Raw genomic sequence first — 21,392 nt, 5'->3', positions numbered from 1 at the left:
GCCAAATAGTCCAAAAAACTAGGAAAATCTGTTATTAATACAATAAAATTCTTCTTCAAAAGAATAAATAAGTCACTAGCAAAACAATACAGGAGAAATCTGAATATATACTAACAAAATATGTCATATTGCCCTTGTCTATCAAAATTAAAGTACAATTCCATCTTTTGATTTTATGCACTCCAGCACAAAACATGTGCATCACAAAATCATTGGAAACAATTTCCTATTATTCCAATTCCTATTGTCCAATCTGTCTTCTTCCAATAGCAATGATCAGAGGAAATACATCAGTTATGCGACTAAAGGCCTTTGGTTTCTACATAAGCAAGATAGTTAAGCAGAAATCCAGGCCACAGTGTTTAATATATATTTATGCATTTAATTTTGGTTTAAAGAAACAATTTTTAATATTTTAACTGTTAAAAATGAGAAAGAAAGACAACATGGCCATTACATTTGTTCTACAAATATGTTCTGACTCACTGCTCACCCTGACTAGTCACATCTTATACAGTCTGTATATTGCATATCTTGAATCATCAGTTTACACTGGGCTTGCAGATGCCAAACATTTTGTTGATTGTTGGGTAGTTGGGTTTTTTTGAGTAATCAACTCTTTTCTTTAGCAGAGTAAATTTAGCTAAAGGTCACGGAACGCTGTCTATGAAAACAAGGAAGGAAACTGATTAAAAATTGTCTCAAAAGGCTGTGTGTTTGTGTGTTCAAGGTGTTCTAAAGTTCTGAGATTTTGTGTCAATGAAAAGAGATTTTCCTCAAAATGCACTGCTATAAAAAGAAACCGGTGGAGTTGTGCAAGTTTGTCTTATGTAATTTATGCCTTTTAGTTGAGACGAACCTCAGTTTACATGGTCTGTCTAAACATATGAGTAACATATGGCTTTGTTTCTACTCCAAGTCTTTACTTATTGTCCAAGTTTTTAAATTAGTTTTAAACAAAAAATAACCATGAAGCCATGCTAGATTATGAAAATGTGTCCACATTTGTGCTCATTGAAGCCCAGAGACATGATGTAAAATTTTAGTTGGGCTAGAATGGGTTAAATTATATGTTGCCTGATGAGCACTTTGCAGCTGTTAGATGACAGAAGGAAACTATAAAGATAGCCTATGCAATGTTCATCTGGCTATTTGGTAATGGATGATGAATTATTAATGTTTGAAATTAGGAACTTTCTTTTATGAGTAATTACCGTACGTTTCTATTCTGTGTGATTTATAAATCATTGTAGTTCATCATAATGAAAACTATCTATATTATACATGCACACATCCAGCTATGCCTTATTGTATTAGCTGAAGTGTGCACATAAACCTTGCTCATGCATGGATTTGAGACTGTTTCTGGCCTGGATGTGCCTGTATACTTGAGAAACCAGGAGGAGATGAGGTCACAACGTTTTAGCATAAACTTTCTACTCAGGTGTCAGTTGTGGCTCAGATCTCTGCTGTGAGCGTCTAGTCAGGTCTGAGTCATTTGGTTAAATGTCCACTGAAACAAGGCTGGAGTGTAGGACCCAGCGGTGCACTGCGATGTGAGGGTGGAAAAACAGACAGAGAGACAGAGAGAGGGAGGTGGTGGGAAGGAAGGCGAACTGGAGGGGTGAAGCATCAGGTTACAGTGTACATCCCGCCCAGACGCCATGTCGCCCAAACAGAGAAACACCAGCCTCCCTCACTGGATAAATTCACCAGACAAGGGCAGGTCTATTATACTGTAGTGCTGATGCACCGTCTTATAACACTGCATTCCATTAGTCTCCATATCTTACATAACACTTCTCATTCACTGCTTTTAAGGTGATTTTTTTAAACCATGAAAATTTATGATACTGCATTAATTGATTCTACTCTTTTCCTGATTGGTCACGTGTTTGTGTTGACAACTGTGGACTGAAATAACAGGTTTGGACACTGGCTTGTGTTTGACACATTATATTCCCTCTTTGGTTTGTAGATGGAACAAGCGTAGAGTAAATTCATCTTGAAAGCAAGTATCTCCATTTGCCAGTCAGACATAGCCGCTGACAACACTTTAAAGCTTTATTCAAGCCAAAAATACCCAGGCAGAGCTGTATTTAGGAGAGAGGTGTTTGTGTGTTTGTCTCTATGTGTGTCTGGTGAAGACAGGCCTGGAACAAATAGTTTTTGGCCCTGGGGTGCTGTCTACTGTCTGTCGAAAACATCAGGAACAGAGTTACTGTACAACAACCTCCATCGGCAGACAAAGACAGAAGGGTGGAAACAGACAAAGTTTTCTGTGACACTTCAGATCACATTAGGAAGATACAAATGACTGCACGCAGGAGCGTGTATTCATGTTAACACCTGCAGTCATGCAGCCTGAGGGAACCTGAACATATTTGTATGCATGTGGTAGGAGCAGATTCCTGTCTTTGCACCATAGTCACCTTATCTGTCATTGATCCTGTTGTCTGTATTCTTGTCTGTTCCTGAAGGTACGGCAAAATTGTATCGACCAAGGCCATCTTGGATAAAACCACCAACAAATGTAAAGGTGAATTATGTTTTTTTATTAAATTTTTTTATTAAAACTTGTCACAGTGATTTGTATTTTTGCAAAGTTGTTGCTTGAACTTACTCTTGTGGGTTTGGACTGCATGTAAATTAAGGAATTGTCTGTCATTTTGTGAAATACGCTTGATTTTAACTAATGTCTGCAAGTTAAAGATCCCTGGGTTGCACTGTCAGAGGGTTAAAGCAGGTGGACGAAGCTGTGTTCACCTGCTTTCAGCTTTTATTCTAAGTTAACTGCCAGCCAGCTTCCGTTTATGTTGCACGTACAGGCATGAGAGCATTTTTAACATGAATTTGTCTGTTTTCCAGGTTATGGCTTTGTGGACTTTGACAGTCCAGCAGCAGCACAGAAAGCTGTTACAGCTCTGAAATCCAGCGGGGTCCAGGCTCAAATGGCCAAAGTAAGAAATAGCCAAGTCCTGATCAGCTCTGTTGAACAAACATCAGTCCTCCAACCTCTAAACTTTACCAGCCACCATTAGGTTTAAACTTCCCAGTGCATTCTATCATACAGTCTTGTTTAGCACATATTGATCTCTGTTAAAGTTGGACCATCAAGGGTCATAGTCCCTTTCTGCACACGTATGCACTCTTCCTCTCTGTGAGGTGAACTGTAACATGCAGTGGCCTAATTGCTCGTGAGGTTTCTTGTTGTTGGGTGCAAAATACACTCTTGTTTATAGGAAGGTGTGCGTTCTGTCTTTGGATGTGCCAGTGATGGAGAATTTTAAGGGTTGAGTCAGATGTACACAAGACTTATTAATAGCATAATAGTGTCTTTGTTGATCATGTTTTCTCACTATTTCCTTTCCTCTGTCTAGCCTGTCTGCCATTCTTTCATCCTCATTTTGCCTCTTCATTGCCCTCCTCCCTACCTTCTCTTTCCTTTCCCCTCACGCCCTCGTCTCTGTACTGTGTATGTTGCTAACCTGCTCTTGTTGTAGCGCTTGTTCTGAGCTCTTTGTCCAAGTGTCTGCAGTCAAAGCAACTCTTGTCGGCCCATTAAGCTGATCCCTCTGGCTCTCAGGCTCCCCATTGAGGGAACCCAGGGGAGGGTGCCACTACACCCACTGTCAATGGGACAGGCACAATGGACTGGCATTGTCCATCGTCTGGGCCCAGGCCTGGGGCTGACACCAGCACTTAATACACTCCACCCCAATGTCCCTGCTCCCTCCCCCTGTCCTGCACCCAAACAGATCTGCTGCAATGTAACACCGGGGTCTCCCTCAGCCCAGTCCTGGAAAACTGTAACAGATCCACGCTGCCAGCTGACCCAAACTGGTCCAGTGCAACTAAACCCAGAGTCTAAGTTCACTGCACCTCCTCTGTAAGAGTGCCACATAATCCTGTGTATCTCAATACCTGATAAGTGCAACTGGACACCAAAACTTGACTCACGCAGACATGTGCTCAGGGAGAGGTGTTGATAACCACTATATAAACTTAAATATATACAGACGTGTCAGAGACACTGGGTTACTTCAGGCCAGAAAGAACACGCAATAGTCTTAAGCCAATTTGGTATCAATATCAAGTGTTGTTTCACCTGTTGGCAACTTCACCATGGCTGCTGCAGCGTGTTGATCACAAACACACTGAGCCACACCTTGCACTTGATGTCCTTTGAGCACGCTCACTCCCTGAACGGGCCACCCCAGCCTCCAGGCTGCAAGCCCAGAGGAGCTGAGTGCGTAGGGGCAGGGGAACAATGGCATGGCTAAAAATAGATCCCTTCTTACTTCCCAGCACCTCCCAGTTCAAATTCAGACGTCACCTCACATACACTGCTCGACACACTAGCCGGCAAATCTGCATACACAAGAGACACACCTTATCAGACTCACCTCCGGCCTGGCACACAAAAAATGCACAGTGACACCTCAGCAAATCCCATTCATGTGCTTGGGCTGGGTGCAAGAACATGTTCATGTCACAACAGGATGAAAGGTTGTTTGAATATGAAATTGGCTATTGTGTGAAGGCTACTAGGAGAGATAAAGGGTAAACAAACAAAAAAGGGAGGTAGGTTTTTTTTTCTGTCTTTGTTATATTGCCTTGAACTCTATTAGTCTCAGCTGGCTTATGACCTCCTGTAGTGTGCCAGTGTTACATATTGGTCCTGTTACCCAGAGTGAAAATAGGTTATCTCTTCTCCAGGTGGCTCATGGCTGAGAACAGAGGCTACTGATGTCGGCAATAAATCTTCATTTAAGATTGCTGTTGACACACTTTAATACCATAAATACTCATAGGAATTCTCCATTGTCAGATCAAACCCCTGTCAAATTTGCCAGAACAGCTGTGTCAACCTGTGCCATTATATGGGTGTTTGGTTTGCTGTCCTGTTTGTTGCTCGAATTAGTCTAGTTCTCATCATTGCAATGGCAAAATGCCCAGTCAGATTTAAGGCAAAAGATTTTACTTAAAAACATGCCTAAGACAAGTAAATTTGGTAGCCAGTTCAGTTAGAGAATTTTACCTGTTAAAATGATATAACAGACACTCATTATAGCACATAAAATCTTAAAAGAAAATTTTAAAGCCATCTAGTTAAGCTTAGGTAGTGCAAAAGAAGCCAATAGATAGACATGACCCTTGTATCTACTTGACAGCAACTCAAAATAAAGATAAAGTTGCTTATCAAGTGAAGGCAAATGACAATTACAGGAATTACGTCAAAGGAAGATCATCCACTTCTGCTAAAAACAAGACCAACTACATTTTGATCTAAGATTATTACATTTGGTTAGACCTGTAGTTTTTAACTTGAATTGTTCCATATTATATCTGATGTAAGATTAAAAACTGTATTATTGTGGTTTGCAGAGCTGTCTAATGGCAGTAAACATTAGGAAGAAGAGACAAAACGGGGATTGATCTTAGTAAATTATGTTTTGATGAAGGAGAAGAGCCTGTTAATCAGCAGACACTCATCTACTTCTGTCATCCTCCTTTTTTAATTACCCAAATTACACCAGAGTCCGGCTCCTTCCTAATATGTCGGTTCCCTCTGTCTGTATAAAATATCAGCCTTTTGAGCAGCTAATTTCTCCAACCCTCCCTTTGCTCTGTCCTCTTCCTTGACTCTCTGTTTTCCCTTCCCCTCCTTTTAGCCCAACCTCTTTTCTCCTGGTTGCCAGGCTCCTGTTGCTCTGTGAACTCTTTAACTTCATGCCTGGCTTCCTGTCTGCTTCTGCACACTCACACAGGGTTTCACTTTCAAGCTAGTCTCTGAATTATCCGTCTTCTTAATTTACTTGGAACTATGAAGTTGTCCTAATGAGAGATAGTTCTAACGAGAAATGTGACTTCGTGATTGTGAACAAATTCATATTTGTAAATGTCAGAGTATTTAGTGTGCAAGTGAAGTTATAAAAACAGACGGTTGAGGCAATGGCACATAGAGAGGCATTAGTGGCAAATTGTTCAGTTTCAGTTTACTGGTCAGACACTAATTGCTTGAAAATATTTTATCTGTGTCAGGTCCTGTTACAAAATTGTGTTTGGCATGACGGAAATGATGAAGCATTAATGTGCCAAGAGCAATGGCAGGTGCGGATGGAAAGACAGGTCACACACTGCTGCCTACACAGAAATTTCTGCTGCTGCTGCTGTGAAAGAAAGATTTTGAAAGTGACAAGAATTGTTCCATTTGCAAATGCAAATTTGTGAGAAAAGATGTTTGAAAATGTGCTAAAATAAATGTTACATTGCAGCTGAAGGACTTGTTAAGCCTCCTGTGAGGCCTTTTAATGCCGTGCCTCAGCACCAGCACACGGTGATACTGAAATAAATCAAAATGCATCAGTACCGCCTTTCCTCCTTAATGCCCTGAAAAGATGTGTATGTGAATTGATTTTCATTTGTGCTGCCGGTACAGCAACAGGAGCAGGACCCCACCAATCTCTACATCTCCAACCTGCCAGTGTCTATGGATGAGCAGGAGCTGGAGAGCATGCTCAAGTCCTTTGGCCAGGTCATTTCCACACGCATCCTCCGAGATGCCAACGGGACCAGCCGTGGTGTTGGATTTGCCAGGTCAGACTGCAGCACTAAGCGACAATCTATGATGATTTGAGTTTCACTTCTGGCGTATTCGAACCTGATGTAAACAGTTGCTCCACAAGAGGGATTAACTTGAACTCTGTGTTTCAGAATGGAGTCCACAGAGAAGTGCGAGGCCATAATTCAGCATTTCAATGGCAAATTCATCAAGACTCCACCAGGAGTGCCTGGTGCGTGGAATGTTTGTTTTGTATTGTAGTAACCTGATATTTTTGTTGTTAGTGCCAGAGCCGTGTGAGTGTTTTTGTTCCCCACTGTGATCATTGAATTCACTCTTGTTTGATCTGTTGCTCTCTCAGTGCCCACAGAGCCCTTATTATGTAAGTTTGCAGACGGAGGTCAGAAGAAGAGGCAGAACCAGGGGAAGTACCTCCAAAATGGAAGGCCCTGGGCTAGAGACGGAGACACGGTAACACCGCCGGTTTCAACTCGGCATTCTTAGACTCACACTTTTTTCTCTTGAGGGAAATTAAAGAACATGTTCAAAAGTTTTGCGTTTGATCATCGTCACTGTGTGTTAGCTCACTGTTTTAGTGCATACAGCACTGGTGTTTGCATGACCTCACTGGTTCTGAATCCTGTGTATTGTTTTCCCAGGGAGGAATGACGCTTGCGTATGACCCCACAGCTTTACAAAATGGGTGAGTGGTATGCATGGACTGACTGAAAACAGTCCCAGCCCTCCAGGAAAAATAAACATAGTAGTAAAACTGTGGTGAAAGGCCGCCCTCTGCTGGGCATCACCAGAACACATACTTACTGTGAATGTAGCTGGAGACATACTGCAGATTGTTGACATGGTGCGGCTGTCTTCATGTTTTCTACTCACTTTGCTCTGTGTGTTCAGCAGCTTCTACTCCTCACCTTACAGTCTGGCTCCAAACCGAATGATTGCTCAGACTTCTCTGTCGCCCTACATTCATTCTCCTGTCTCATCCTACCAGGTGGGACATTTCACTGTACTCAGATTCAAGTTAAGTTTAGTTTATAGTCATACTGGCATGACTGTGAATAATTATTTTTCTGTCCCTTTTCTGTGCTGAACCCCTCATTATGTTCCCACATTATGTAAGTTAACACACAGGAAGGACCTCTGCCTGCATTTCTTAGGGTTCTGGACTCTATTGTGACCTTTCTCTGCAAACTCACATTTTCAGGGCTGTGAGGGGGACTGTACAAGCATCAGACGAAAAATAGACATTGATTTCATGATGTGTTTCCTGATCTACAGGTACATAGCCCGTCCTGGATGCACCATCAGTCATACCTCATGCAGCCAGCTGTGAGTATATCAGCTTCTTCTTTTCCTATTTGTACTTAGACACTTCTTGTGCCTGAGGTAGGTCAGATAGTTGTCACCACCAAAAAAGCAAAGTGTAAATGTCACCAAGAAGCATTTGAAACATCTCAAGTGTTAAAAATTCAAGCCAAAAATGGCACTAAAATTAGCCGCATATCCCTTGTCACATGAAAAGCAACAGGAAAAACACGGTTCCAGCAGTAAAACAGATACAGCTACATAGACAGAATGCTGAGTTGAAGTGATTATCTGATCCCTGATCAGTGCAGCTGTTGAATAATCTGTATTGGTGACATTACAATGACCTGTATGGGTGAGAGAGTGGTGTGAGGTAGAACACATGAAGATGTCCATTCTGTGGGTATTCCATTAGTCACTGCTAATGGATGCATTTATGCCACATTTCCACACAGTTCTATGTACATGTGAGTCAAGTCATTTCTATGAGAAACCTTTGTGATCTCTGATATACTTTAAAAACTTCCTAGTTCTTTTCCATAATTTTGATCAGGCTGACAGTCAGATTATATAAATGAATGCATAAAAAGGAGCCAGTTCACTGAGTGTAACACGTACTAGCTGTGTAAGGTAGAGTGCATGCGTATGCATTTTTTAACAAAATATTGCACAAAACTGCCTCCACACCTGGCAACCAAAAACTCCTCACTTATTTCTCACTCTATAAATGCACCGTCTGCATATTCTATAAAACTAGATGGTGAAAAATGATTCTCTCTTCCATGGCTGTGGAGGCATTTCCAGTAATTCGTAAAGAAATACATTTTATACTTGAACACCAGAGGACATCATATATTAATTTGCAGATACCTATGTGAAATTGAGGTAACTGCTAAAATAATCTTTTGGCATTTTAACTTAATCATATATAATGTTTAATATATTCTGATATTTTGAAGGTGGTTTGAGGAGCACTACTGAAACCATTGGATCTACAGCAGTGACCACTCTGATTTACATTAACCAAAAGTACAGACATTAAGGGAAACCCATCTGTTGTGTCCATCAGTCCCATTAGCATCCTGCAACACTTCCAGTGTTTGTAATGTTCTTATATTTGTTCGTGTGTCTTCTGCATATGTTGTATGTGCTTTGTCTTTAGGGGTCAGTGTAACCGAGACAGATTTGAATATAATTTATGATGTAACTAATGTTGATGCAAGTATGTGACTGAGTGTAACTGAAAGTGTATTAAATCATATGTGGACTTCATCCTTGAAGTGGTAATGAAAGTGCAAATGGACCCAATCTCTTATTCATGTTCACTCCCTAAAGTTAGCTGTAGTTCTCTGTTTACAGCGGGTCTTGAATTGCACTGTATGTTTAAGTCCAGTTGTCCTTTGAAATGAAAATGTGTACCAGTGGGATTGTGACTGGTTGACTTTACATGTGAAGGATTTAACTACATTATTGATTTCCATCATGTAGTGACTCAGTAAAAGTAATTTACCCTCTAGAATTTCTTTGTGTGTGTGTGTCTGTGCATTTCCAGGGTACAGTTCTTACCCCAACAATGGATCATGCCATGTCCATCCAGCCCACGTCCATGATGGGACCTCTCACCCAGCAATTAAGCCACCTGTCCCTGGGCAGCACGGGCACAGTCAGTACCCATCACACACACACACACACACACACACACACACACACACACACACACACACACACACACACACACACACACACACACACACACACACACACACACACACACACACACACACACACACACACACACACACACACACACACAAGTGATGCATAAACCAGAAAATTATCCCCAATGCTAACTGCCCTGAAATTCACAACTCCACTTACTCATGTTAAATGCTGAACATCATTTGTATTTTCTTCTGTGCCTAACCTACAGTATATTCCGGCCAACACAACTATGCAGGGGACCTACATCCCCCAGTACACCCCAGTGCCTCCCTCCAATGTCCCAGTAGAGGTATGATGCTTCCTTGCTTCAATGTCAGCTGCTTACTTTTATATTTATATGGAGTGGATGACTAATAATTAAATACTTTATATGAATTAATCTGTATTTCAATATGTAGCTGAGGCATGATACAAAAGTAGTAAATGTGATTGTTTAAAGTGTTAACTGACTTATTTACTGGGCTGGAGAAGTTTCTGTGTCATTGCTGAATTTGTCTTGTCAGAAAGTTCATGTATTTTTTTTTTTATTGTGGTTTATTTTAGTGCTGCAACCAAAGATTTTCGTAATTTAACCACTATTATTTTTGATTAATCAAGTAATTGTTTTGTCTGTAAAACGGCAAATACCACTGAGAAAGGTTTTCAAATGTCTCATTTTATCTGATTAGCTGTAAAACTGAAAACTGACAAGGATGAGTATTTGATTATCATAGCCGCTGATTAATCATGTCAATCAGTCAGTTCCATTCCCACTTCAATGTGTTTCCTGCTATTTTGTCTTTGCTGATGCTGTTACATTTGTAATCTGGATGCACCATAAGTAAATCTCAGATTTAACTTGTGCTCATTGAAACATTTTTGGGTTTCAATGCATCTTAATAATAATAATAATAATAATAATAATAATAATAATAATAATAATAATAATAATAATAATAATAATAATAATAATACATTTTATTTGTATAATGCTTTTCAAAACACTCAAAGACACTTGATATATAAAATCATAAACATTCAAATAGAGGAACATCATAAAAACTAGTAAGCATCTTATAGACTTAAATCATTTAAAATCATTCAGGTGAAACCAGGAGTGATTAGATTTTTCTGTCTAAAAGAACAGTTAATGCAACTTTCAAATAATTAAAATTGTGAAACAGCGTAGTATGTTGACTAAACAACAGCATCTTGGGTCTATTTAAATGCCTCCATTATCCAGCTGGACGAGCCTTCGTGATTGTTTTTCCAGCCTTATGGCAGTGACTCCACACTCTGTCTGTTTCAGTGCTGCAGCAGATCTGGCAGAGCGCTCTGCAAGAGGGCCTCTGTGCCTGCGGTGACTCTTGAGTCATTTGTTGAAATGTGGAGCTTTAGTGGCCTGTGGGATGAGCAACACAGTGAATGAGAAAAGGGCAGGTTTATGAATGGGAAGAGGCTGAGTAGTAAAGCAGGAATTTAGGCTGTGATTGGATGTAGGAGAGGAGAAGCTGGAGTAGACTGAGGGTAGAATTCTAGTCTACATGATGAACTTCAACCAATCCCTGGATGAGATCAAAACTGACTCCATCCGTGAAATCTGACCTTTGTACTTTTTTCATCCACACAAAAGTATTTTGTGTGTTTAATCTCTCTTATGTGTAAGCTGAAGTCTGTGTAACAGACACATTGTTATTAACTAAAAAGTTGCATAATCTGCTTCTTACATTTTATTTTACAGGAGAATGGTGGTCAGCAGCAACAGGTTGCCATGGAGACTCCCGCAGAACACACAAACTACTCATACCAACACACAAAGTGAAGCTAAGGTGGGACATTAAACATTTCTGTGCTCGGTCCTGCAAATCACATGTAGTTGAATGTTTTTAAAGTGTCTGAAAGGTCAAATTATAACAAACATGACAAACACGAAAAATGGCACAAATTGTTACACATCATAGTCTAAAATATTTTTTTTAAAAAAACATGGAGACATGATGCATATTGGGGCTGTCTGGATGGGAAGTAGTAATATTATGACTTACATGGTCTTTTGTTGAATCGTCTCTGGAATTGATAATCATAATATTGTTGACTGCTAGTCAGTGTGTTGCACTTTTGTGAAGAAAACTTTATCTGTAAAAAAAAGGAATGAGACAGCGACTATAATTATTATTTTTCTATTTACAATGAATCAGTTGCATGTAAAGGAAGTTGTTCATAGTGGTGAACCAACAGAGAATAGTTTTCGAACCAGCAAACAACAAACAAGCTGTGATTTTCAGCTATATAACTCTGATAAACCCACGTTACACTGCATGCTCAGCACCAAACAACAGACAGACGAAACTGCTGACCAACAAGTGCCCATAGTAGAGTATAAAGCAGTTAAAAAGCCATCAAAGAGTTAGGAACTCCTTTTACAAGAGCACAGTCCAGTGTGTACAAGCCTGTGCCCCACAAAACATACAGAACTTTTAAAAAAATATTAGTTTAATTTGCTGTACTTTACTGTGGTTTTGAATGTTGTATACAGCACTTTTAAGCATCGGGCTTTAACTTTTGTGCGTTTACATGGCAAACCTAAAATCAACAGCAGATTTTGGCACAAGAAAAACCATCGTCACTTGCTATTGAGGCACAGTCTTTTAAGAAAAGCAGCATTCGTGCTAAGAATGAAAGAGAATGTACTTCAATTTGAAACACCCTTAAATTATTAAGTCCAGTAAAGCTGAGAAAAATTATTGGTAAGAAGCACAGATCATTTTCCAATTCTGAAACTTGTCAGTTCAGAAAACAATATGTAACAATATGTAAAATGCCTACTGTAGCTAATATGTACGTAGCAGAATGACAGCTGTGGTATTAATGCATCTCATGCAGTGTTTTCTAAGCTATGAGCAGAATGTGTTGAGTAGCTTTAGCATAGTAATTCTGAGTTGTGTGTTTTGCAGCTCCCAGCAGGGTGGGGCTGAGGGCACGAAATGAATCCAGCCAAACAGGATTCACATGGAAGAGATCTGTGCTCCATACCATCACTAAGCACCTGGACTTGAACATGGATGACAAAAGGAACATGTGTGTGATTGTGAGCGTGTTTGTTTGTATGCGTGTGAGTGTGTATGTCTGTTTAGTTTTTTTTTCTTTTTTTTAAGACAAAGGACAACACTTAACGTCATTGGACTTTTCTGCTCACATCCTCAAGAGTTGATCAACCAAAGGTGGGAATCTTCTTCAGAGAAGCTTTGATCTATTTTGATAACTGAAAAAGGAACATAACAAAGAAGCTTAAAAAAAACTAAAAAAAAAAAAAAAAACGTAGGAGGGGAGGAAAAGACACAGAGCATTATTTTTGTGCACGTAATATAACAAATCCTTATTTTTAACAGAGCATTCTGGATGTTTCAGAGTGATTCAAGGAAGAGTTGAAACACAATGTGTCTTTTATTTTTTTGTAAAATATGCAAACTTTTATTTTTATTTCCTGATGTCTGTTGTTTGACATTCTATTTGCAGCAGCGGGGGCAACAATTTGTACAGATTTAAAACAGTACAAACACTTTTGCTGGTCTGATGTGTCGAGTCATTCTAACCATGGGAGGTCAACCATTAAAAGCTACTTCTTCCTGTAACTGCTGCAGAGATTTCTATTCATGCACAGATGATGATAGCATTGACTGTTTATAGTTTAGTCAAATTAAGTTTTTTTTTAACTTTAAAATCATCCTTTCATACGTGAACAAAAGACAATCAATTATTTATATTTATATTTGAATTAGAGTTCTATTTTTTAGACTTTTTAGGTCATTGAAGCATACATTTATAGAAAACACCTTATTTAATACTGTAGCCTATAAAGGCAAGATGAAATAGACATTAGGATCTTACCCCACGCATTATTGAGCCTTAATATTTGGCTCGTGAAAATTACTTTTTTTTGATGGTTGGATGACTTTAAATTCACTTCAAATCCTGTATTCACCATCTGAAAAAAAAAACATTGAACGATACTTGTTCATTCTAATGCTGCATTCGATTGCAACTGGGAGTTTTTTGACATTCGTCAAAGAAAACGCCACCAAAAGTTAATTTTCATATATGGTAACTTGGATTGTGGGTTTCTCACCTCCAGGAACTTTCCACCCAAAATAAGAACATCTTACGTGCTTTTAATGAGTTTAACTGAAAAAAAGTTCATTAAATCTGTTGACATGCATCAATATTGTTACAGTTCACTAAAGCCTTCACTATTTGCTGAAGTCAACACAGTTAACTTTAGCATTAGCGTTGTACATTTGTCTAGGCAGTTTAATAAATGGCTGCATTTTAAATAAATAGGACACTAAAATCTGAATATTTTAGCTGCTGAAGCTGACCACAAAAAGAAAACCTAAAGGTCCCCCCTCATTCCACCTCGATGTGGTTTCAAATTCCTGCTTCACACTTCCAGGGTACATCGAATGCAGCACTATAGTCCTCCTGTTGTTTTAATGCGACTCCATGTTAAATCCTCGTCTGTGAGAAGTGGTTTTAAGCGGTTTTGTTGTGGCAAACCATCAGGTATCATTAATTTTATCCTCCGTCAAAGAGATGAACATGTTTTAGAAACGAGCAGTTAGATTACTGAGAGATTTGTGTACAAAGAACAATGCAGTTACTAAATTAAGATATAGTTTAGCAAAAATCAAATGGAAGACTAACAAAATCCCTGAGAATAATTTGTCTGATAGGAAAGGGAGCTGTAGTCTTTTTCAATGCTGCTGTCACCTGAGTTTTCTCTGTCAGTGATTTTTTTTAGTTTGTAGAAAATTGTCTCCTGTTTTTTTTTCTTTTGTCTGTCACTTGAAATCTTTGAGCTAATTTGCCTTATTTTTGATGAATTAATCTTAGAAGTAGATTAGAGTTTAGCTGTAGATTTTAGCTTTTTATAGAATAGATGTTAGTTTTTCTCTGCATAGGGAATGATACTGTTTTCTTGTGCACATTGAGTTTTCTCTTGTTTTCTTTTCACATGAATTTCCGTTCCAAACCTTGCTTCGTCTGTCCTGACATTGTGTCTGGCCTGTTTGTAGGAAGCCTTTCAGAATGGAGAGCTGAACCAAACAATTAGTTTATCTAGTGCTGATTCTAAAGATTCATACTGATGCTGCGTCGGTGTTGCGGATCAAACAAGCTTAAGTACAGAAAAACTTGGATATGTTTCATATTTTGTCAGTCAGCACATCAAGTGGAGCTCATGCACCATCCAAATATGTTGAACTTTAATTTATACAGGCATCAAAAACTGTAGATATGTAGATAATAGAAATAATGGTTTTACAAAGGACTGCTCACTAGACCATGGAAGTGCCATTAAAGACAATTCTTACAGCCTTTAGTGAGACAGCAAGTCTGAATGAATTTGTGAGTGATCCAAAATTCTGCAAAAACAATTTTTAGCTAAGCCTTAATGTTTTTCTCTCTGGATGAACTGCCTGATTTCTCATAGGACATTGATTTGTATATACTGCGGAAATGACAGCAGGCTTCTTTGAGCGCCATCGAGTTGGTCGTCGTCTCAAGTTAGCTGTAGGGTTCCGAGGAGCTTTTCTTCCTGCTCCTCGACCATCCATGTTTGAATCCAGTGAAAAGCAGAGCGCGATAACGTCTTTCTTGAGGCTCACACTTTGATGCTTCTGTCTCTGACTCGTCACTTCCTCACGTTGGCTTTTTTGCTGCGTGTTTCTGTCGTACATTTCTGCAACCAAAGATGTTGTAGCCACTCACCGTTTAGCTCTCTGTCTCGGATAAACTGCTCTCCTCATCTGCTGTCTGTAGCTGGATAAGATGCCTTTTTATTCGTTCTGATAGACTCAGAAAGAGAAAAGGCTGCAATAAAGGTGTTAGCATGCACCCATCGTTCCACGTTATGACTACAATATAAAGTTTATTGGCTCTGTCACATAAAGGACGTGCATCGGAATATTTCAACTCATTTTCATTAATACATAAATAAATGTGTTAGTGGAGTGTTGAACTTTCTTGACCTCAGCAGACATCCGGGAGGAACACAGAGCTCGACTTTTGTAATGTTGTCAAACATGAGTTTTCAGACACGAGAGCTAATTTTGTAAATAGTCTTTCTTTCCTTCCACTTGCTCTTTTCACCATTTTGTTTGTTTCTTCTCGCGTGTTTTCTTGTTTGTTTTTTTTAATGATTCATAACCTGTCCAGATAACACAGTGACTAGCAAGTTTTCAGATTCAGTGCACCATGAAGGAAAATGTTCAGAGAAATGATATTCCATGTATTAGCCATCACTTTTAATACAAAAACAAGATTTTGAAACTATGAAATGACTTGTTACAATGCAGTGTTTATTTATTTAAATTTTTTTTACAACAATAATGATATTACAGGAAATCATTTTGCTCTGAGATGAATTGATGTTTAAAATGACATGACAGTTCTAGGACTACTAAAATCAGTGGTGAACTCCACCAATAGCACACAGCATTTGAAAGAAAACGAACCTCATTGCACTTATTTTTAGTCCGCATCAATTTGTGTGCTATTTTTGTCCATCCTATTGGCAATTGGATGACTTATTTCATAGTTTCAAAATGTTTTGCTGCTAAAACAGGATTTCCAAACAGGTGGTTAGATGTTGTCCATTCTGGATTTTCAAAATCTCGACTTTAATTTTATTTTGGTTGATACCAGTGCACCAATTATCTAATGATATTAATACATAGTAAAGAGTTTTCTGTTATTTTGATAATGAGCAGTTTAAAGTTTAAATTTCAAATCGCTATAGCTCAGAAATGTAATCTTAAGGAGACATTTCTGAACAGAAAATACTAAAAACACGTCTCGCTGCTCAACACTGTATGAACCAAGTTTGTGTGAATCACAAGCATTTTGAAAATCCAACGGGCTCATCTCACTGCCTGCTTGCGAACGGTTTTCTTATTTATACAAGAACTCATTTTGTACAGTTTTGTTAGAGGAAAGAGGTTTTGATATTTGGTTTTTTTGCAAATGCCACTTGGCTACTTTTGTCTTCCTGTGCCAGAGTTGCTAAATTGTCTGTAACTTGTGTTTTTTTTTTATTGATTGAAATAAGATTTGACTTCTTCCTTGGTTTTCTCTTTGAATTTGAATATGTCAGTTTTTCTTTTTTTAATAAAAGCCTTGTTTCAACATGTGGGTGAGCTGTTTGTTGTCACCTATCTTTTAACTAGTAACTGTTGGGCCACATTGTTTACAGCTATTCTTGCAGTAAGTCAAAACTGAATAACCACCTTATAATCTGTACATTTTCTAAATCCATTTATTGTTTGCAAGTTCATAGAGGACTAAAGTTCCAAAATACTTTTTAAAAAAAAAAACTGTTATAAGTTAATTCAACTGTACATTTTATAGAAAAAGAAATTCTTTAAAGAATAGTTAATTCACTACACAATTAAAACGTATAACACCTGTATTCCTAAAATATTCTGCAATTCTGTCACACCTGAAAGGCCACATTATATTTACAATACAAATTGAAACATGTCTCTAATAGCTATTAGTGTTGTATGCAGCTACACACTTTCCCTTTGTTAGCTTTGGATCTTTTTATCATTTGAGGTTTCCCTAACACAGTATTTCCCCCTCAAAACATCAATGTTCATGTACAGAACACACATACAAAACACTGAACTTGTCAAGTATGAAAGTAAATCTACATGTTGTTCACCAAACAGGTTATTAAAGCAAACTCAACCCTGCTGAGCTTGAAAGTGCAGATTCCCTGAATATCCATTATTGGCTCAGTGATGGATAAACTGAGTGATGGAGCCAAGGAAGTTGATTTCTCACTTGTGTTTGTGAGCGCTTTTGTCCTCTTCTGAGCCTGACAGACTAAACACACACTTTTGGATGGGGAGGTATCAGTAGACACTCAGAGCAATTCACAAACCTCTAAACGGGATTGCCAGAGTACAGAGAAAAATTGGTAGGTGTGGATAGTGTTAGGGCACAGTGATAAATGGGATTAGATAACTACCAGCAAAGACCCGACAGATTGCTCTTATCAAACGTATAGCCCTGATGTCGACTTATTCTGAAGGAAGATGAATCCAGGTTGCTTGTTGAGCTTGTTAAAAGTTCAAAAAGTGCATATAGTGCTTGACATGCTTCAGTCGCGGCCTCCCCCCATGATCTGTAGCAGGAAGGAGAACAGGTAGATGATGTCCAGGTAGAGGCTGAGAGTGGCAAAAACATATTCCTCTGGACTTATAGTGTAGCGCTTGTTCCCTAAGAGCAGCTGAGTGTCGAATGCCAAAAACTGTCACAGAGAAAGAGCCAGATAGAGAAAACAAGTATTAAAACACAGAAAAAACACACAAAATGCCTGATAACATTGAGATTTTGTTTAAGGATCTGATCCTCACCAGAGTAAAAAGGATGGCTCCTAACACTGCATAGATGGCATGTAACCAGGGAACCTGTGGTGCAAAATAACAAGCGTTACAAAACACAGTTAAGAAGGAAAGCAGGATGCTAATTTAAGTAAGACAGCACGGGGAAAGATTATCTGTGGGGTTAATCCCTTTCCATTATCCAAGCGCAGCTAGCAGCACCTGTGGCATTATCCTGCTACTGTTGTTTAACTCTGTCTCGGCTAATTTAGTCCTCTTCTAGAAGGGTTGCGGGCAGGATTGGATCATTCTAGAACAGGTGAAGCAGGAGAACTTACATATCCAAATGGAACGACAATGGAGAGTGTGATGGCACAGAGAAGCATGACCATGCACAGAGAAAACAGGACGCCCTGGCAGGAGGTGACATCAACCTGCAGAGAAAAGTGCACAAAGCATTCATGTCATCATTTTGTTTAGTTGCTGGGCTGTTTGAAAGCAGTCTGAAGTTTGCTTCTCACCTTGCTCTGGAAGCTGAAGATGGTGACAGAAAGACACACCAGAGCTGTGATTCCCAGACACAGCGCCACTGACTTGGTGTTGTAAAAGCTGGAGGAAACGAGAATACATGTATAATAGTAAAGCTGCCTTCTCTCTCCTCCACCCTAAAAAGATTTTCATGCCGATACTGATCAACGCATCCCTACAATGTATAATTACCTCGACACAAATCCCATCATGAAGGACATGCTCAAAGTCTATAAGGGAAAGCCAAAAAAAACCCCACATAAATCCAGTTAGGCTGAGTAAAAAGCATGCTGTGTTTTAGTGTGAAGTATTCAAAGTAAAGTACTCACAAAGAGAACTAGCAGAATCACATTCCAGGGAAACTGTCTCCTGTTGAGATAAAAAAAGAATTTTTTTAAAAACAATTTTACTATAAACTTAAAACAGAATCTTTTACATACTGGCATGAATATCTGTGTTCTTTATGCTGCAACAAGAGTTTACCTCAGGTCTCCACAGCAGGACAGTGCAATGTAGGTGGCAAAAAACATGAGACTGAAAAAGGGGGGAAAAAATAACAGATAGCTTAATACAAAATGTAAAAGAAAAGAGAGTCGGTACAATGCGGGTTATGATGTGTTTTCACTTACTAAGATGCCATGTACAGGCTGGGATGGGTCTGAATGTAAAACCTCACTGGTGCGCTGGAAGAGGCAAAAATGAAACTGATTCAGTTCACACTCTGATAAAAGCAGGAGAGAAATCAGAATAAAGCAAAAGAAATGTACAAGTAGTTACCAGAATGTGAAGAGACAAACGACTCCCACAGTGACAAACAGCTGGAGCATAAGAATGGCGTAGACCTGCAGGTACAGCAGACAAACATTGTGTCAGAGTAACAGAAGTACCACTGCAGCATGTAGTTTTATCCATAAGTGTAGTTTGTTTTATTAAATACGTTTTCAGTACCTTCCTGATGAAAGTCTGTCTGATGGTCTTGTCGTCCCAGGAGAACTGGGCCTGCATCTCCTCATAGCCTGAAGGAAGAGACGAAAAAATAAGATTTGTAGTTAAAATGAAAAATGTAAACAATATTGATGGAAAAGTAGCTTTAAAAAATCCATTTGTTGTCACTCTTAGTTTTACCTGAATAATGATAATAATGATAATCATCAACATAATCATATACAACAAAATTACAATAGCACAAAATCTAGTATTGATTTAGGGTCTGTGTAGAACTAGAAGCCGGCGTTCGCACTTCTATTACAACACAATATGTCAAACGACATGGAGGTATTTTTCTCACCTGCTGTTGCCTCCTGATAACTGGGAGGCTCATTGTCGTCACCTACCTGCTGGGACAGAAAAGCACAGTTTGGAGGGTCAATGCATTTTCACTCCCCTGTATAGAAATGATAGCTGCTTTTACAGTCGCTATACAGCGTGAAATTTGTGTTTACTCTGACACACAAACCAACCCAGTGGTACTTTTCCTCTCATCTTTGCTTTAGCTGCACAGAGTCAGTGACACATGAAATTTTTACAGATCAAACCAGCCTCACGTGTTTCATCCAAAGCAGCCGTCTTGTTTGATTTGTTCAAAAGGCTCCATATTTGCATAACCAGTATAAATAACACAAGTGTCGAGAATAAAGCAATGTCACTTACACAGACATCAAAAATCACCTTGTTTGTCTCATGATGTTTGATTTTTGAGCCAGGTTAGTTTTTACCATCACAAACGCAACAAACAGTCATGTCTCAAAACAATGACTCTATAATCTGTGTCCTTCTATGAGCTCACGTTTGGAGCAAAGAGGCCTCTATCACAGTTCTAATCACAAGAAATAAAATTAAGACGTTGCAGACATAAATAAATCAGTGTAATTGTAGCATAATACGGCAAACAAGTTAAGCATACCTTTCCCTTTTTCATGATTTTTCCCTTATTGCTCCTTTGTATCTCTGATGATGATAACTGTTCAGATGTCCCTTGTAAGATATTTTAAGGTATCAAGCTGTAATATATCCAAAATCTAAAAATGTCCTTATTCCTTTTTAAAAAAAAAAAATAAAAAATGCTCTGTGGGGCTTCAAAAGCAAAAAAAGACAAGCTTGTGAGCAAAAATGTTGTCCGTGGAATAGTTGTTGCTCTGAATTTGTGTGCAGTGTGCGGATTACAACGCAGCTTTATAGGCCTGCGTGTGGTTAATCTCCCTCTAACCCTGATCCCACGCCACCCCCATCCTCGGCCTAATGAGGTCTGTCCGGCTCTGTCCAGGTAGTCCCACATCGCTGAGATCAAACCAGACCATACCACTGCTGCTGCAAAACGGGGGCGCCGTTTATGTCTTCTCTTTTCTGGCACAGAGCTTCTTAACAGCGTTCCAGGACAGTTAATCATCCTAGTGCTCATCAGAAAGACTCAAAGGAGTTACATATCTGAATTACATATGCATTATATAACTATTTTAATCCACTTTTTGGGTGGGGGGTTGTGAGGGGAATGAGGGGCAGAGACATAGAGGATATTTAATAATCAACATGTGCATTTTAAAACTGCAGATAATTATGATTATTGATACACAAAAAACAACAACAGCACATTTGAATTTCTTTGTACACTCATATGCACATGTACTGATAAAATAGAAATTACTGCTGCTAATTGTTGTGATCAGTCAATATAATCGGTGTAAGCTTTGTTATATTTATCAGTCATTTGTGATTTACTATTTGAATCAATAAATCAATCAAACAAACTGTAGTAGGCAGTTGGGTTTGTCTAATGTTTGTGCCATATTTTATAGCCATAGTCTACTTTATTTTTAGCAAACAGGTCACGTAAACATATGAGCTCATGTTTTCATGTAAGAGGCTGCTTTAGTAACAGGCACACCAGACTAATGAGA

The 21,392-nt window shown here is 38.9% G+C and overlaps 2 protein-coding genes across 5 annotated transcripts in view; one reads left to right on the top strand and one right to left on the bottom strand.

Moving 5' to 3' along the window:
• Nucleotides 1-16,768, top strand: part of LOC111583687 (RNA-binding motif, single-stranded-interacting protein 2-like) — a 32,314-nt gene extending 15,546 nt beyond the window's left edge. For 2 of the 3 annotated variants that reach the window (XM_055010901.1, XM_055010903.1), the window contains exons 3-14: nt 2,481-2,539; nt 2,869-2,960; nt 6,443-6,600; nt 6,718-6,797; nt 6,927-7,036; nt 7,225-7,268; nt 7,475-7,571; nt 7,859-7,909; nt 9,438-9,548; nt 9,816-9,896; nt 11,328-11,415; nt 12,541-16,768. In XM_055010901.1, coding sequence (XP_054866876.1) covers nt 2,481-2,539; nt 2,869-2,960; nt 6,443-6,600; nt 6,718-6,797; nt 6,927-7,036; nt 7,225-7,268; nt 7,475-7,571; nt 7,859-7,909; nt 9,438-9,548; nt 9,816-9,896; nt 11,328-11,408 — 964 coding nt within the window. In that variant the 3' untranslated portion in view covers nt 11,409-11,415; nt 12,541-16,768. The remainder of the gene's footprint in view (nt 1-2,480; nt 2,540-2,868; nt 2,961-6,442; nt 6,601-6,717; nt 6,798-6,926; nt 7,037-7,224; nt 7,269-7,474; nt 7,572-7,858; nt 7,910-9,437; nt 9,549-9,815; nt 9,897-11,327; nt 11,416-12,540) is intronic. The other variant, XM_055010902.1, reaches the window with a different exon arrangement.
• Nucleotides 16,769-16,880: 112 nt separating this feature from the next.
• faim2b (Fas apoptotic inhibitory molecule 2b) lies at nt 16,881-20,669 on the bottom strand. Of its 2 annotated transcripts, none has more exons than XM_035956370.2 (12): nt 20,402-20,669; nt 19,787-19,835; nt 19,447-19,514; nt 19,276-19,340; nt 19,128-19,181; nt 18,982-19,032; nt 18,828-18,867; nt 18,691-18,728; nt 18,492-18,579; nt 18,309-18,404; nt 18,004-18,057; nt 16,881-17,897 (listed from the first exon to the last, which is right to left on the bottom strand). In XM_035956370.2, the coding sequence occupies exons 1-12, from the start codon at nt 20,414-20,416 to the stop codon at nt 17,748-17,750; spliced, it is 768 nt and encodes a 255-aa protein (XP_035812263.1). In that variant the 5' UTR covers nt 20,417-20,669; the 3' UTR covers nt 16,881-17,747. The 2 variants fall into 2 exon arrangements, with proteins under 2 accessions (XP_035812263.1, XP_023144057.1); XM_023288289.3 differs by having other exon boundaries at nt 19,787-19,832.
• Nucleotides 20,670-21,392: the final 723 nt, after the last annotated feature.

This window comes from Amphiprion ocellaris, chromosome 5 (assembly GCF_022539595.1).
Source record: "Amphiprion ocellaris isolate individual 3 ecotype Okinawa chromosome 5, ASM2253959v1, whole genome shotgun sequence".
NCBI classification, from domain to species: Eukaryota; Metazoa; Chordata; class Actinopteri; family Pomacentridae; genus Amphiprion; species Amphiprion ocellaris.
Note: the sequence above shows the minus strand (reverse complement) of the source record. Positions and strands in the feature narration are given on the sequence as shown.

Bases quoted from the DNA above. Each gene is read 5' to 3' on its own strand.
- faim2b (XM_035956370.2), bottom strand. The intron at 19,182-19,275 runs GTAACTACTTGT...TGCCTCTTCCAG, and splicing joins GTTTGTCTCTTCACATTCTG to CGCACCAGTGAGGTTTTACA. The intron at 18,058-18,308 runs GTAAGTTCTCCT...TTTGCACCACAG, and splicing joins TTGTCGTTCCATTTGGATAT to GTTCCCTGGTTACATGCCAT.